We start from the raw sequence: 17,696 nt of genomic DNA on the forward strand, positions 1-17,696 counted from the left end.
TCAGTTTCAATGAAGAAATTGGTAAGGTGTCTGCAGGGCTGATATTTGCAAGGGTATCCTATAGTTTAGACATAAATTAATAAGTGTCAAAAATTCTGAACATTTACATATCAGCTGAATGAAACTTTTAGCATTCCTACTGTAACTTACAAACAAGGACCTATTCCTTATAAAAACAGAAATACTCCACCATTGTAAACCTAGTACTTAACAAATGCCCAGTGTGACGCTGGTTACACATTAGCTTCAACAATTTTAAAACACACTTTTTTTTATAAAGCTCTTCTGCTATGTACTATCTTTGCTGCTGACATTCGCGGTGTATAACTCTTCAGTGTTATTTTCAGAATGAATTTCATGTGGAGCCCTAGGTACAAAAATCGGTGTGTTAGTATAATCAATGTTCATGTCTGTCCATGTTCTTTAGTCAGAAAGCGATAAAAGATTGAAGTGCTAGATGAAATAGAAACCAAAAAACAGACAAGTATCGATCAACTGTACAGACTTTCTTAATTGGGTGTTTTTTTCATGTTTTAAAGGGTGAGAGAGGTTATGACGGAGCACCTGGATTACCTGGACCCCAAGGCCCAATGGTAAGAAGACAATCTCTATTTGTTGTATTAAACAGGTCTACACTGTTTTATTTAAAGTTAGCTTCTTTAGCCTTCAAGGCGATTGGAACACTTATCCTTAGCTTTTTATTTAAACATATCCTTAGGGTGGCAAGATACATAATGTCTGTAAGTGACTGTCAAAATAAAATTCAGTCTTAGCCCTTCTGATTAAAATAAAGTTTCAAGACATTACTGACTGATGTAAAAAGGCCATAGTTGCATCTTTCTTTCCAGTCCATAGTCTTTACAAATGTAGCAGTGTTGCTATTGCTGGAGTTTAAGATAGATACAGTAGGTATGGAATGCAAAAAGCAACTAGTTCTAAAATAGAGCAATTCTAAAACAGTATTAATGTAAGCTTGCAGTAGTCTTTAAATAAGTTACCAAATGTTAGAAATGAGTACCCAAACAATCTACAAGCACAGCAGTTTAAACAAATAAAAAAAAAGTTTATATTGTAAACATTTGCAAGACATGTGAATTCAAGTGTATTCACTAGCAGGGTGGATTACTGTTCCTTCCTCTTAGTCCAGGTAGCCCTAAAGTAGTGCCCTTCCCAGCCTTTAGAAAGAAAAAACAAGAATAATAATTAGAAAGATCCAGTTTTAAGCTAAATGCAATATGTACTCAATAAATATGAGGGTAGCGTTAGACAAACTACAGGAAAGAGATACTGTTTTGAAACCATTTTAATATTGTGGCTCAATACCAATAGTGATTACACTGACACCATGATATTGAATTTGAAATGAATGTCCTTATGAATTCACATTTTATGTGAAGGGTGTTGCCTTTTAGTAATAATGAATATACTTCTGTTTCATATGCTTTGCCCATTGTATTAGGTGAGTTATTTAAAACCTTTTTTTTCTTTATTTCAGGGTATCCCAGGAATTCCTGGAATAAAGGTAATGTTAAAGGATCAGTTTGTAATTTGTTTGGTTATTAATGCTGAAGTAAGGAATCTGACCTTAAGGAATCTAAGGGAAGAGTATACAGTACATAAAGATATCTCCATTCAATATATGACAGATAAAAGGTGAGCATAGCAGTAAATAGAAGCAATGCTTAAGGCAAGTAAGACAGGCAGTGCATCACATGAATTCTATTAAAAACAGCCTTCAGAAGAAATTAATTCATTAGATGAATCTGAATAATACAAAAGAGGAACATGGTGAGCCAGGTCCTATCACAGCAAATTAAGTGCAAATCATAGTGGCATTCTGCACACCCTGCTATTAAACTGTGAACACTTTATCTGACAAAGTAATCTGTTAGTTCTTGAACACCACCTTTTTCATGGTGAATTACCATAAAGTGCTCACCTGAGTAAATAGCATTGTAATACATTCTAAAGTCTATGCACCACATGTATGAAGGGGGTATGGTTGCTCATTGGTAGTGATAATGCCTTATGACAAGCAGGCTGGAGTTCAAGTCTCAGGTGCTCCCTTGTAGAGTGTGAATGTTCTTCTGTGTCTGCCTGTGTTTCCTATGGGTGCTTGCTTGTAGTTTCCTACCACAGTCCAAAGATATGCAAGTTAGGTGGACTGTCAAAGCTAAATTGGCTCCTGAAATGTGTGTGTGTGTGTATGTGTGTTTACTTTGTGATGGGCTGGCACCCTGTCTGGAGATTGTTCCTGTGTTGCAGCCAGTGCTTACTGGGGTAATCTCCAACTACCTTGCGATTCTGAATTGGATTAACGGGTTTGGAAAAATGGATCATTGTATTAGTAGGTGTGCAATAAATTCACAAGGTAAAGAAAATAATACATTTTTCATTCTTTGTTTTTTCCATTTCTCTTGAGTTTGGAAGCAACTTAATCCCCTTGGGATTAATAAAGTATCTATCTATCTATAAAAATAACCATCACAAAATGTTTTACCTAAATCAGTAAGCTTTACTGTATATAGCTCCTTTCTATTGGGAACACCATCCCAAGTTCCTTTTGAAAGTGCGGAGTATAACATAATTTAATATTCTGTGCCTGGTTACTCCATTTCAGGGTTGTGGGGGGCCAGTGCCTATCCTGGAAACACTGGACTTAAGACAGGAAACAGCTTCTGACATGGTGTCAGTCAGTCACATCACAGGACCCGCTCACTCCAAAATGATAAGTGAAAAACTCAAGTAGACAACATGATTAGAACATGTAACCTCCACATAAATACCAACGATAAACTGGTATTTAACCCAGGACACTGGATCAATGAGGGTAGCGGTGCTATCACTGTGCTACCATGCTGTCCACATGTGCAGTGGCATCTTAAAATTAGTTTTCTAAATTTGGAGCTTAGACTGGGTGAGGTATAAGCTAAGAGTCACTGAGTTAGCCAGAAGCAAGGACTCAACCTTCAGCCTTGTTGTTTAAAGTCCAATACATTAAACTGCCTACATGTTTTAATTGTTTACTTATTTGTAGTTAATCTTGAAGACTCAAAACATGAAGCAGTACTTCTAAGTGTCTTTTTAACCTTTAGCAGTTTTTCCTATAGTTGTAAACACACTCTTCAAAGACCTGTTTTGAATGGTTGAAAATAAATTCTAAGATATGATAAGCAACTAATTTCCTTATATTATAATATAATTAAAGGAAAGTTGGTGCTGTGTTCTGTAGATTTTTTTATTTACTGTAAAAACAACAACTAATGTGTTTGTTAGCAATGATTATTTGTGTACTATTATTTCTTATTCAAATGGGCACATGCAGCCATATAGCAGACACAGCATCTTTTTTATCAGCTATTTTATATAAATAATAGAGGGACACAGAAAGAGAATGCAAGTACTGATATTAAATTAGCATAGATAAATGTGCTCTTATTTTGAATAATAGACACTGTTAATAATTGATTAATGATGTTATTTGAAGTAATGCATATTCATCAACAACAATATTTATTTATATAGCACATTTTCATACATTTGATGTAGCACAAAATGCTTTACAGGATGAAGAAAGAGAAAAAAGACAAAATATAAAAATAAAATTAGGCAATACTAATTAACATTGAATAAAAGTAAGGTCAAATGGCCAGGGAGGACAGAAAAAAAAAACTCCAGATAGCTGGAGAAAAAAAAAAAAAAATCTGCAAGGGTTGTGAGGCCACAAGACCACCTGGCTCCCACTAGGCATTCTACCTAACATAAATGACTTGAATCAGTCCTCATGGTTCTCAGGGTTAACATGGAAGAACTTCATGATGATGGTCATGTTGACTGCTGGCCTTCAATCCACCAATGTAGGGACATCACGGTGCTTTGATTGGGTGGTGGTGGCACAGGTTGGCACCACAGAAAACCAGAAGAAGAACAGCAGAGAAAGTAGGGGTTAGTACAGATTTCGGAGCCACCATGAATGTGAGAAAGCCATGTTAAAGTAATGAGTTTTTAGCAGTTTTTTTAAAGTGCTCCACTGTATTAGCCTGCCGAATTTCTATCGGTCAGCTATTCCAGATCTTAGGCTCATAACAGCAGAAGGCCGCCCGCCTCACCACTTCTTTTAAGTTTAGCTCTTGGAATTCTAAGCAGAAACTCATTTGAAGATCTCAGGTTACAATTTGGAGTGTAAGGTGAGAGGCATTCTGAAATATAGAATGGAGCAGATTATTTAGGGCTTTGTAAACCATAAGCAGTATTTTAAAGTCAATTCTAAATGGCATGGGTAACCAATGTAGTGACATCAGAACTGGAGAGATGTGCTCAGATTTTCTTTTCCTAGTTAAGATTCTGGCAGCTGCATTCTGCACGAGTTGTAATCAATTGATGTCTTTTTTGGGTGGTCCTGAGAGGAGTGCGTTACAGTAATCTAGTTAATTGAAAACAAAAGCGTCAACTAATTTCTCAGCATCCTGCAAAGGCAGGGGGTCCTGGAGGGCCACTGTGGCTGCAGATTTTCATTCTTACCATCTTCTTAATTAGTGACCAGTTTTTGCTGCTAATTAACTTCTTTTACCGGTAATTAACTTGACTCAGACCCTTTAGTTGTTTCTTTTTCCTTACTTAGCAGCTAAACAATAATGAGACACAAAAAAGCCGCCACATCACACATTATCTGAAAATAAAGAAAGGTGAAGGTCTCAATAAGGTTGATCTGCTCTGCTCAGGTCACCAAAACACTTTGACGATGTTCTTATGAAAAACAGAAAATCAACAGTTTTAGAAATGTCAGCTGTGACAGAATGAAAGCAACACCAAGCCGCGGAATTAAATATGGAGTTTAATTAACAGCAAGAATTGACTTCTCATTAAGAAACTGGTTAGAGTTTAAAGGCCCAGTTTAGCTGGTCAATTGTTGGCTCGTTTCACGTCTCATTTCTGTTTGGCTACATTTTAATGAGGAAACAAATCAATTTGGAGGACTGAATCCTTCTAACAGGGCTATTAAAATGTGAATTAGCAATGAAAACAGGTCACTGATTAGGAAAATGGTTAGAATGTAAACCTGTAGCCGCTGCGGCCCTCCAGGCCTGGAGTTCGACACCCGTGTTATACAGGATCTAACTTTTGCTATATTTTCGTAAATGATAAAATGGTGTCCTAGTGATCTGATAAATTTGTGATTTAAAATTAAACAGTGATCTAAAATTAAACAGTGATTTATTCATTAATATAAAGAACATATTCAGTATAAAGAGCAGGAGAGTACTTATTTATTCCTTACAGAGTAGGGAGACACTCAGTATCCTCTCAGCTGTAGAGTTTTAGGTTTTCTCTGTGACTGTAGAAGTTTCCACTGTTTTTTCTAATGTCCTCCTAAAGCATAAAACACATGCAGATTAAGTGAGTTGAGTGAGTATAACTGGTCAAGTGCAAGTGAGTTTATATAATTGTTACAGGTTGTCTGTTTTATCACTTAAGATTTTACTTTTCCATATGACATTTACATTTTTTGACAAATGGAAATACTTAAAAAAACATTAGGACATGTTTTTCAGCCCACCCTTTGTCTTTATTTTGCACAGTCTGCACCAGAATTCTTTAGTTTATAGTTCTTTAGATTATAATGTATTTTTCTCTCCCATGAATTATCAAGCAAGTGTGTGTCATGCAGAGGAAAATGAGAAAAGAAATAATTAAATAAAACATCTAAAATATTTGAACTCTGAAACATTTAAGCCAGAGTCTATCAGGCAGGAATGAACACCAGACCATAACAAGGCATATACAGCAACGCACTTAATAATTTTGACAGCATGCCTTTTGGTTATGAAATCAAAGTGGCCTTTCCGGAAGATGATCAGTATGAGGAAAATATGCATACTTTAAATTAGCAGTTCAACCAGGAATAATACTAGGTTGCAAGTTGGGTTGAAAAAAGTATCAGACCTCATGTTTGTGCAGCATTTCGCTGCCACCCTGTGTTTAAAAAAGGTATAGACTTAATTTTGAGAAAGGTAAAAGCTGCAGGACTTTAATTGATTTATTTCCCTGTACAGTGCTGATATTTTGCAACCATTACAATATAAATTGATCTTTCACAGTATTTTAGTTCCTGGTATTCATGTTCATGTAGTTAGTTGGAGTAGCTACTAAAGCAGTGCTTTCTAACAAGAACTAAGCAGCAAACTTTAGGTTTCCCAAATAAAAATGTTTGTCTGTACCTGATGAACTGTGCCACAGAAATAGCAATACATTTCTGTGATTAATTAATTATGCTCATAATATTACAGTAGAACAAAGTCAATTTGAAATAATTTGGGGTTTCATTAAAAATAGCAAACTTAGTGCCATCTATCAAAAGTGTTTAGTGCCTACGTTTGTCAGAGGGCATTTTATTTAGTTTTTATCATTTTCAGAGGGTATTTAATTTACAGTCATTTCTTGACGGTTGCTCTGAAATCTGATTTAGGTGAGCTTTTGTAGGTTTACTTCTTCTAAACTTATTGGATGTACAATTTTATGATACTCCAGCAGGAAAAAACAACTGGCATCAGAAAATTCTGAATACATTTTATAGAGCCTTTAAGAATGAGCATATTCACAAAGAGAAATCCATATGAAACAGAACTATTGTAATTTTCTAGCTTACATAGTGCCTGGAATAGATAAATGCGGTTTTATGCAGATAATTAAAAAAATTTTTTTTTTCAAAATGCAGAAAATTTCCAGTATCTTATAAAGGGGCAGCCATGTAAAATAAGGATGACTAACATATTCTGTTGTGGGTTTTACATAAGTATTCACAAAAGTGTTCACTTTAGCAATAATTATATATTTTAGAAATGGTTACATTTACATTTATACAGTAGAACTCCAAATACATTGGGCAAGCTAATATCACTTCACAGATTTGTAAATATAATTCAACAAAATATAGCATTTACTGTGACCAAAGGGGACGATCTAAAAGCCTAAACATAAACTCTTTACATAATACTTTATTAGTCCTTGTTAAACACTTTTTAATGTATCATCTCTAGTTCTGTTCAAGTGTTTTCTCAGTCACATCAGTATTAGGAGGATGTCATCCTTTTCCCCTTTATAAGGTCCCAGTTCTGCTCCTTACGGAGCAAGTGTCTGTGAACAGGAACTTGCTGTGCCCCCATAGCAGGGGATTATTTTAACAAGTCTACTTCCCAGGAGTCTCCTGCCTTCACATTTGCCATTCTGATGTTTGGTGGGAGCTATGCACTCCTGTAACCCCATATTTTAGGACACCCCTTGAGCTCTATATCAACACAACTCTAATACCCCAGTATATGAAGAACTGGTAACAGAGTCTAGAGATCAATAACTTCAGAAAGAAGCTAGTGATCATTAGATGAGAAGTGCTACAGTTGATAACATTTTTGAAGTTTTTTAAATTGTTTGGATCAAAAGGCTCTTCATAACAGCAAGATAAAGTAATTACAAGTTTGTGACTAAGGTGTTAGATTTTAAAACACACAGTTGCCAGTTCAGTTTATGCCTTTGGACCATTGTGCAACCTTATGCAACTGTTTACCTGTCTCTACTCCAATTATGCAATACGTAAGAAAATATGAGTACTATGTGTAAGTTGCCTTGGATAAGATATTAGTCAAGATTAATAATAGTTATTAAATATAATAAAAGAGGATAAAGTTCTGCAGCAGTGGGGACATATGAGGTCATGCTGTGTAATCTGTTAATCAGCTCAATACAAACTAAATTTGGACCTTAACTGGTACATTTTGGTTGTATACAGTATTTCACATAGTGTGGAGCTGTCTTAAATTATGTTTTAAATAATGTAAGCATCAGTGAATGAAACAAAAGTCAACCTGTGGAAAATATCATTTAAGCTAAGCCAGTAAGAGCAGTATAATGTGTGCAGATCAATTATTATTTTATGCAGCATTTTTATTTTGAGCTCTGTCATAAAGTGATCTTCAGAGAAACTTACTATACAGTATAATATAGAGTAAAATGAACTAAACTACAGTGTCAGCGAGAACAAAGTAACTACAGAAAGGGAGCAAATGATTGCACAAGAAAAAAATTGCACTATGCATCATTTATTTATTTTACTATTATTTGTTAGGATAGAACAATGAACACATATTGTGTGTCTTTTTTTTTAAGGGTGATCCAGGAGAAGTCATTGGGCAAATCCCATTTAAAGGTGAAAAGGGCTTTCCAGGAGTGCCAGGATTACCAGTAGGTGACATACTGAATGTCCAGAAATTGTGTTTCTTGCATCAGAAATTGTCTTTCTTATATGTTTCACTCAGTAATGGAATACCACTAAATAACAGACAAGTTTCATTATTCTATTATAATATTATGAAAGACCCTGACATTTTCTCTTTAGTTTGAACACTAAGCTTAAAGTGTGGATGAATAAAGCTGAATTGATTTTATAGACTATATATTTCTCATTGAGAACAGAACTATTAAAATGCCATAGTGATGAGATTTTCTTTCCCTATGCTGCTTTCTTAACAGGGTCGACCTGGTCTGCAAGGAATCCAAGGACCTGTTGGTCCACCAGGACCTGAAGGATATCCAGTAAGTGATGGCTTAACGTTATCAAATACTCTAGGTCCTTACAACCTTATTATGAATGCAGGGCTATCAATAAGGTTATTAACACTCAGTGATGTGCCATTTTCTTGTGATCTTGGGCATGTGACTGCAGGACCCAGTCCTTTCAGGTTCATACACTTTAATAGAACAGTTTTACTTCATGCCTGTGGATAGCAGAAACAAAACATGGTTAGATTAGCAAAAAAGCCTTCTAACGTTAGGATAAAGGAGTTACGATGACTTCCACTAATTCCCATTTACTGAATCTATCTCATTTAACTACTGTCTAATGGTGCTAGTGTAAATAAGAGAAAAGAGAAGTGCTTCCACACATTGGGATTGTCAAGTTAGCCAAAAATGAGGATTTGAATATACTTATTAAAAATAAGTATGGATTTAATTTAGGGCTGTCAAATTAGCAAATATTAAGGTTTGAAAATCCATCCATCCATTATCCAACCTGCTATATCCTAACTACAAGGTCACGGGGGTCTGCTGGAGCCAATCCCAGCCAACACAGGGCACAAGGCAGGAAACAAACCCCGGGCAGGGCGTCTGCCAGGTTTGAAAATTCATAGTAAAAATAAGTAAATAGTCAAATATTTTCAAACATAGCTTTTTAAAGTTCTATGCACTACATCTTTCTGTGTACCTTCCATGTTTTATCATTATTACTATTATTATTTATAATAATATCTGTACTTTTTATGCCCATGGTGCATCTGCAAAGCATGTGCTTTTGACTCTTGCACCAGTACTTAAAAGAAACAGCCTTCAAACCAAAGTGGCAGTTGGAAACCCAGTCCTTCACAAAACAGGATTCACTGTGCATACAAAGTGACACGATCAAGTAGAAAAGTGAAGTCGGGACACTTCACACTACCTGCAATGCTCATATGAAATAACTAGAAATTTGCTAATGATCGCTTAAACATGGTCATTATTTTTATTTATCCCTCAGCTATGTGACTTTCTGGTTCTTGTATCCAGAAAATGCTTACTTGCTTCCAATCTCTTTTTTTTGAGTGAGACTTTTGCTGTTTCACAATTGAAGTTTCTGAATGTACTAAGTGTTACATTATTATGATTTTTAAGTATTTTCTTCTCATTATATTCCTATAAAAATGACTGAGTATTCATCAGGAAAATACTGAGTTAACATATAACATGATATAGTGCAAAATTTTAAAACAAATCACAGGAAGTATATAGTAGGCTATAGTTAGTTTTAGAAAATGCAGCTGGTAAAGGTAGATAGAGACCTGGTTTGTTAGGCTTGTAGCGCAAGATGCCAACTAAGTACTAAATTCGGAATAACCAAACTAAATGGGGTCCTTTTTCCCACATTACAGATACAGAAAAAATATAATACAGTTTTAGTATTATTTTTCATTATACCATTGTTTTAGGTATGTTGTATCGTTATGATTTAAATCAGCAGTCTTGTAAAGACACAGATTGGCTGAGGTAGCTAATTGTGCTCTTCTGCCACTAAAAATGCTCTTTAAAATGGCAATTTAACAGCCATTATAGTAATAAAAGGAAATCAGAAGTATGGCTGTTATATTCCATTATAATTAATAATAAAGGAAACCAAGTTTTGTTATCTGCAACGAATGCTTAACAATTTTAGCTTAAAACAACAGCAACCCAGATTTATAAAGATCAAGAGTAGACCAGAACAGGACAGGAGCAGAGTGATACTTTTTAGGTGCTAGAAAATTGTTTCAAAGTCTTTCCTAAATGTTCCTGTTGATCAAAAAGCAAAGCAAGCTAACAATTCAAAATTATGGAAAGGCTGATCATGAAAACGACATGCAAAATCAAATCTGCAAAATATGGCAGTATTGCATAGCATGCCTAGAGTAACATGATGAAAAAATCAGCAGGAGGTCAAAATAAAAAGTTCTTTTTCAATGGAATGTCAAGTTTTGACTTTTTACAAATACTTTTGATTCATATTTGAACAGTAACATTTTATCTGACAGCCCTAAATTAAATATATTCAAATGTTAGGTAAACGTTCTGGGTACTACATTTACTTTGACCTTCATTTGCTACATTTTTATATTATTTATTATTATTAATATATTTTATTTTTTGCTTATGACTCGTTGCTTAAAAAACATGTGAAAACTGCATCTGAAATGAAGATGATATTGGAAACATAGCCCTTCACAAAAATCGGGTCCTCCCGTGTATAAAGTGATGCAATCAACAAGAGAAATACGACTCTTTCAACCTGAAACATAAGAAACCCAGACAACATCAATTATGATTACTTAAACACATTAAATGTAGCTATAAATTGGTTTTAGTTTTTATCAGCTATGCTGTTTTTCTTATAGAGAACAGAAGATATGATGGCATTACCTATCCCTCTTTTACAGTTCATTCTGTGAACTTTTATGTGTTTTGCAATTAAGCTACTAAGTATATTAGTTATTGAATTGTAATTTTTAAAGCATTTTCTCCTCATTATAGTTATATATTTAGCAACTGGCTTATTCAAAACAACTAAGAAAAATGAAGTAACATAAGTTAAAATTTTTATCAATCATTTTAAAAAATGCAGCTTGTGGACAATGTGTAGGGAGTGTGGTAGTGACTTGATGCTTTGGAGCACAGGATGGCAGTTGAGTGCAGCAGACAGGAACAAATTGCCAAGGAATAGCAAAACTAAACTGAGTCTCTTTTTTTACCCAATAACAGTTGCTGCAAAATTGTAATATAGGTGACTTGAAAAGGTGTTTTCATTACACTTCATTGTTTTTTGTCAGGTTAGCAGCCAACTGAGACCATGTGGGAAAACTGCTTAGAGGTAGCTAAAATATGCATTGCTGACATTGAACAGGCTCTTTAAAATATTGGTTTTAAATATGTTATAGTAGCAAAGGAAAAATAAGAATAATTGCCATCATTTTCCATTTTTTTGCTCTGAAAAGAATCATTTTTCCCACTTGTGATTAGTCCTTAACCCCTTGTTGCCTAACTTTATTTACAGTTATATAAAAAAAGAGATTATTTGTGTTTTTGCTGTCAAGCAGATGCTAAATTAAGTTGAGATTGTTAATCTGAATATAGCACACCAGCAAACAATAACCTGGTACATATTTTTATTTTAGCACAACTTACCTCAAATGTGGACCATTTCTCAAAATTAGCAGCCAAAATCCACGTGCATGGCCACGCCAACACTTCACTTCCATCAGGTGAATATAGCATCCACTAGGACTGATGGCGTGACCAGTGATTCCAATACGATCCTTGCTGTGTATTGAATACGCATCAACCGACATTGGTGGGATACATACGCCACCTCGTCTGTATTCATGCCAGAAGCAGTTTGAAGTGATTCCATGACAATCTTCTACAAGGGGTTAACAATTTTAGTATAAACAGTCAGGAATCTGTGGCTGAAAAATAAAGCAGAATGGTTTCAGGAGCGAAGTGGTACTTTTAGGGTACTGAATAAGTATTTAAATAGCCCTTTAATAAAAATAGAGATAAAAGAGCAGAGCGTTGGACAGAAATATCTGTCCCATAATGGACTGTGAAGAGGTTTAACTGTTAGAAACTAACAATTTTGTAATAATTAGCTGATCCTGTAAGTGATGTGCGAAAAAAACACATCCATAAAAAACCACAGCGTTACATATTGCATTTGTAATAAAACAAACTGACTTTTATTCACACATCACTTAACACAAATGTACAAGTGAGTGAATGAAAAAGCTTATGTGCAAGGCTCACGGTAGTTCACATAATGATACATTTACTGTTAACATGAATTCACATACTGTGCAAAAATAAACACATTACATAAGTAAACACTTAGCCATACTTAAATTCCTGTTTTATTATAATACATTCTAACAACACAAAAACATGTGATGCAATGGAATGTGCAAATAACTTATCATGGATGCGTGCATTGCATGATGGAACGTGGATAAGGATTAGTATTAATCACTCTGCAGAGTTCAGTGTCCCTTCAGCCTGATCCAGAGCCTGCTGGTCTGGGACCTGATGCTAAGGCATCACCTACCAGAAGTTAACAGTGAGAGCAGTTCATGACTTGGATTACTGGGGTCATTGATTTTTTCTTCCTTGGCTTACACAATGACTAACATATATATGTTGTAAGTTAAGAACGTCACATCGAATGATTTGTTGAACAGAATGCACTACCCTCCTCAAGGCTTTGCAGTTGACGGCAGTGTAGTTCTCATACCAGACAGTGATGCATCCAGTTATGATGCATTCAATAGTGCAGGAGTAAAATGATGTAAAGGTGTGTAGGCTCATGCCAAACATCTTCAGCTGCGTGAGACAAAAAGTGTTGTTGAGCCTTCTTTACCACTTTTTCAGTGTGAACAGTCCTTGTGAGGTCTTAAAACAGTTCACTCTCTCCACAGTTTCCCATTGATGGTGAGAGGGGAGTGTATGCCTCCTTGCTTTCTGAAGTCCACTATTACCTCTTTAGTCTTAGCTAATACATGGCTGATACATTAGTTATAAGTAAAGAGAGTCTGGCCTCTACCCAACCTTATTTTGTTAAACTATTTTAAACAGCTTACCAAATGTAATTATAAAAGTTTCTGTCTTTCCACTTCTTTGTAGGGTCCTCCTGGTCCACCTGGCCCTCCAGGAGAAAAGGTACGTTTTCAAATGCTTTACTCAAGTCAAATCAAGTTTACTGTCATGTGTATATAATACAATGAAATCCATTTTTGCATGTCTTCTCTGAACAAATGAGAAAAATACAATCAATGAATCAATCAATAAATAAATAATTAAAAACGTAAAATAAGTAAGCAAGTAAGTAAAACATTTGTTTAGCTTGGAACATAAGATAATGATGGCTGAATCCTACTTAAAGTGCAATGTGTTGTAATGATTTGTTTTTCAGGGCAACAGACCTTCCTTCCAGGGTGCAAAAGGTGACAGAGTAAGTAATATTGAAAGAAACAAATGATAACCTCTATGTTTGGGATATATAGATGCTTTATATAATATGATCCATTGAAGAAAGGCACATAAATTCTTACTTTGTTTGCTCCAAGTGATCACAGCAAGCAAAAGACTTTCCTAAACTTTTTAAATATCTCCATTGTCTCATTTTGCAGTATTCTACAGGCCCTCTATATATTTGCTGGATGTGCACCTTTCTGATATTGTTTATGTTCTCCTATTCTTTGAATAATCACTTAATTGTAAAAGGTTAAGTCAGCAGAGGATGAAAATAGATGTTTCCCGTAGTGGAAGAAGAGGCTGGTAATAGCATTGTTCTGGCAGATCATATGTGATGGCAGTGTCATCTGTGGTACATGTGACAATAAAGTACCAAGTCCACTCTTCGTAAAAGCGTGCAGGAGACTGGTATTTTTCATTAAAAGCTTTGTCTTCTTAAGTAGGTCTGACTGTACTCTGGATGCCATGCCATCACAGTATACACATAACTTTTATTAAATGTTGTCACACATTTTAGTATTGCCACAATAAAAAGTACCACTTTCCCCACTTCCAGTTCAATTAGTTTTTAATGAAGTAAAATTCAAAGCCAGCACTGGCAAAAGTGTCTTAGGACTCAATATTCTTGACTTGATAACTTTATTTGTACTTATAGCTTCTGTAGCATTGTGTGCACATTGTTATATTAAAGTATTCCCAGGTTTCACCTATTTGGAGATTAGAATGTTTGTGCAATGTTAGTTTGATTTTAAAACTCATAAATTTTACTGACCAAAGTTTTGTGAAAATGCTAATGGAACTCCAGTGGAAATTTTTAGAGGCTACGTTATTGAACCTTTTTACTTTACACATAACAAATGTGAGAACCTAAATAGATGGGAGAATCACTCAGCAATTCAGAGTGCATTTTTTAAGGACACTCTTCTTATAGTCACAATAGGCTTTCTTCTTTCTTTACATGACAAACTTTTTATGGCCACTGAACTCTATGTGTCTTTTTATCCTCATTATTAACCACATCACTCTGTTTAGATCCTGCCGTAAATCAGCATTTGTTCTGTAGTCCATAACTGCTTATTGTGAGGACTAGTGCTTGTCAGTCTGGGTCTTCTCTCATGTTCTTCCTCCCTGTCTGGGTATTCTCTGATTGTCTGCCTCTGTCAGCATACATGTGTCAGCTGAGTTGTCACAACTTGTTATAGGCCCTCACAGTCATCCTAGATTTAGCATCCAATAATAGTTTTACGTCCTCCTTGAGCAATGTTGCAATGATTTTGGTCCTTGATTTAAGTTTTTGGTGGAATCCGCACCTTTTGCATTTTCAGTGAGTTAAGAGAGATCTTCATAATAAGCTACAGGAATGATCTGAAATATGCTGAATAGAATTGGGAGAAAGTGCAGCCTTTTCAAATTGTCAATAGTAAAAATAAATTATATGTGAAAGAAATCTTTATGTTCTTTTTGTTACTGATAATCTATGTGCTGCAGTACTTTATGAAATGTATTTATACACTGTAGACTCAAATTATTATTTTTTTTAATAGGGAGATCCAGGACCTCGTGGCCCTCCTGGCCCACCATACCCTGAGGTGGCTGGTCCAACTACAGTCACATTATTTCCAGGACCAAAGGTACTCTGACTGCATTTTTATTCTGCCCAGTCAAAGTTAAGGTTTCTCATTTCATATTTTGATAATATACAATGAACCGTCTTCAGGTAGTAAAGAATCTCTCCAAACGTTTTCAAACAAATGTTAATTTCTTTATATTAGTATAAGTGTATGTCTCTGATAGTTTGGACCAAAAATTAAAATGCAACATGTGTTAATGCTTTTGTTTTAGAAAAAACGTATTCTAGTTGGGATTGGGGTTCCACTTTGTGTACAAATGTCATCTTTTGCAGAAGACTTAGAAATAAACTCCATCTCCCATTGGATTTCGTTCAAATTTTAAGTTAAGAATCCAAATTGAATCACTCTAAGTAGAAGATAAATGTTTACTTTTCTGTGCAATATGAGCAGATTATTCCAAATTAACAGAAAAACAGGTTCATTTTTAATGGTCTTGATTAAGTAAGTAGTTATCCCCTTTGCTATAAGTATAAACAGTGAGCTCAGATACATTCTGTGTCCATTCTTCTAGTCCACATGTGGTCACTTCAATACACCTCTGCTGCTGACTTGAAGTCTGGAAATTTAACCAAAGAGCTGTCAATCCAGCTCTGTGACAGAATTGTAAGAAGATAAAGAATAAGAAAAGTGGTCAAAAGAAATTGTTTAGGGTACTGAAAATACTCAGCAGCAGTGTCCACTTCATAATTATGAAAGTACACAGAAGTGTAGAAACAATCCCAAAAAAGCCATCCACTCTACATGAGCATTTAGACAAGCAGAAACTAAATCAAGAGATGTGTCCAAATCCCAGTGATCACTCTTAACAGATGTTGCGTTTAGTCCATTAACATAGAAGGCACTTTCAAGAAAATAGTACATGACATTGTGCCTGGTGTTTGTAGGAAGGCTTTCTACACATTCTCAATTCATGTGAAAAAAAGTTTTTCTTGTCTAATGAAAAAGAAAAGCTGAAAGTGAATACAGGTATGTAGCACATAGCCAAATATGAACTTCAGCTTGAACTTTGAACTTTATTGCCAGGCAATATAATTGGTACATAGAATTAAACAACACAATATACAGTACAATATATATAACACCTTCACAGCTTTATACATAGTAAACACAAATATATTGTAATAAACAATACAGTGAAGCAGAATTGCACTCCCACATAATGATATATTAAAATAAAAACAAAATAATGATAATTTATATTTAGTGGAAGAGAATAGAAATCAAGAAATGACAGAGATGAATCGGAGACTGTGTTTAACCATAGTGACTCCAGTAAGAAAAAACTGTTTATATTTCTAGTAGTTCTTGCCTTTAGTGTCTGCTAACATTTTCTAAATGGTGAAAACTAAAACAGATGGTTGCCCAGGTGAGTACACATCTTTGCTCATACTTCTAACATGTTTCCTGACCTTAAAAGTCCAGTTTCAGACAATCTTTTCTGCTCTGTGAATAACACACTGCAATTTGTTTTAAGTGAGCAGATACATTGTCATAATAGACTATTATGGAGAAAGTGAGGATGTTTTCATAGACAGCTCTGTAAGACTGTACCAGTACTATTTGGAACAGATTCAATTTTTTAAGTTGGCAGAGAGAAAACATCTGCTGCTGAGCTTTTTTGATAAGACCAGTTTTGTTTATAGCCTAGTTCATATTGTGAGTGATAGCTGTGCCAAGAAATTTAAACGATTACATCCTGTTGACAGTGACATAATTTATAACAAGAGGAGAAGGAGGTGATGATTGTTTCCCATTTCTACAGTTTTCAAAGAATTCAAAATAAAATTGTTGAAGGTTCAGCAACTGGTCTGTCCCCCATCTGATATGGCACCTCATCCCTATCTGTGATCAGGCCAATCAGGGTGGTGACATCAGCCATCTTCAGCAGTTTAAGAAATGGGTCACTGGAGGTGTAGTCATTTGTGTGGAGAGAGAGAGAGAGAAAAGGAAAGGATAGAGCCCACAGTCCTGTGGGGGACATTTTTTTTTGTCTAATTTAAAGTCTGTTACTTAGAAAGTCAGAGGTTGTGATACAGAGATGTGTGGCAAAGTCTGCTTTCATGCTGAGGAGCCCGAGTCATGACCACATACTATTGCGTCTTTTAGCAACAGGGATGGAGCCCTTTGGAGTGAGTTAAGCACAGCCCAGGTAAACCTTATGAAGAAAATGTGATAATCTGCAGGTAACCTAGGATGGGGGTAACAACTTTCGATTCTCACACATAAAAATGGCCCTAACATACAGAAAGAAAAGCAATATTAGAGTGGCTTTAGAACAAAAATGTCAAACTCCAGACCTAAATCCCAGTGAAAATCTGTGAAAAAAAATGTGCAAAAAATCCTAAATTGAGTTATGCAAGGCTTATTTGGACATGTCCAAGGAAACTCAAAGAGGGAATTACATCCAAAACAACTTCTAGTTACTCATAAATCATGGCACACTATCTTCACCACTTTAAATTGTTGGCTGTATTTTTACCCAATGGG

At 35.2% G+C, this 17,696-nt stretch overlaps 1 protein-coding gene across 1 annotated transcript in view; it reads left to right on the forward strand.

Moving 5' to 3' along the window:
- The window catches only part of col4a1 (collagen, type IV, alpha 1), a 257,790-nt gene that overhangs the window by 127,763 nt on the left and 112,331 nt on the right, over positions 1-17,696 (forward strand). Inside the window, exons 7-13 of the mRNA XM_039745916.1 lie at positions 540-593; positions 1,496-1,522; positions 8,161-8,235; positions 8,524-8,586; positions 13,228-13,263; positions 13,517-13,555; positions 15,123-15,209. Coding sequence (XP_039601850.1) covers positions 540-593; positions 1,496-1,522; positions 8,161-8,235; positions 8,524-8,586; positions 13,228-13,263; positions 13,517-13,555; positions 15,123-15,209 — 381 coding nt within the window. The remainder of the gene's footprint in view (positions 1-539; positions 594-1,495; positions 1,523-8,160; positions 8,236-8,523; positions 8,587-13,227; positions 13,264-13,516; positions 13,556-15,122; positions 15,210-17,696) is intronic.

This window comes from Polypterus senegalus, chromosome 2, assembly GCF_016835505.1.
Source record: "Polypterus senegalus isolate Bchr_013 chromosome 2, ASM1683550v1, whole genome shotgun sequence".
Taxonomy (NCBI): Eukaryota; Metazoa; Chordata; class Cladistia; order Polypteriformes; family Polypteridae; genus Polypterus; species Polypterus senegalus.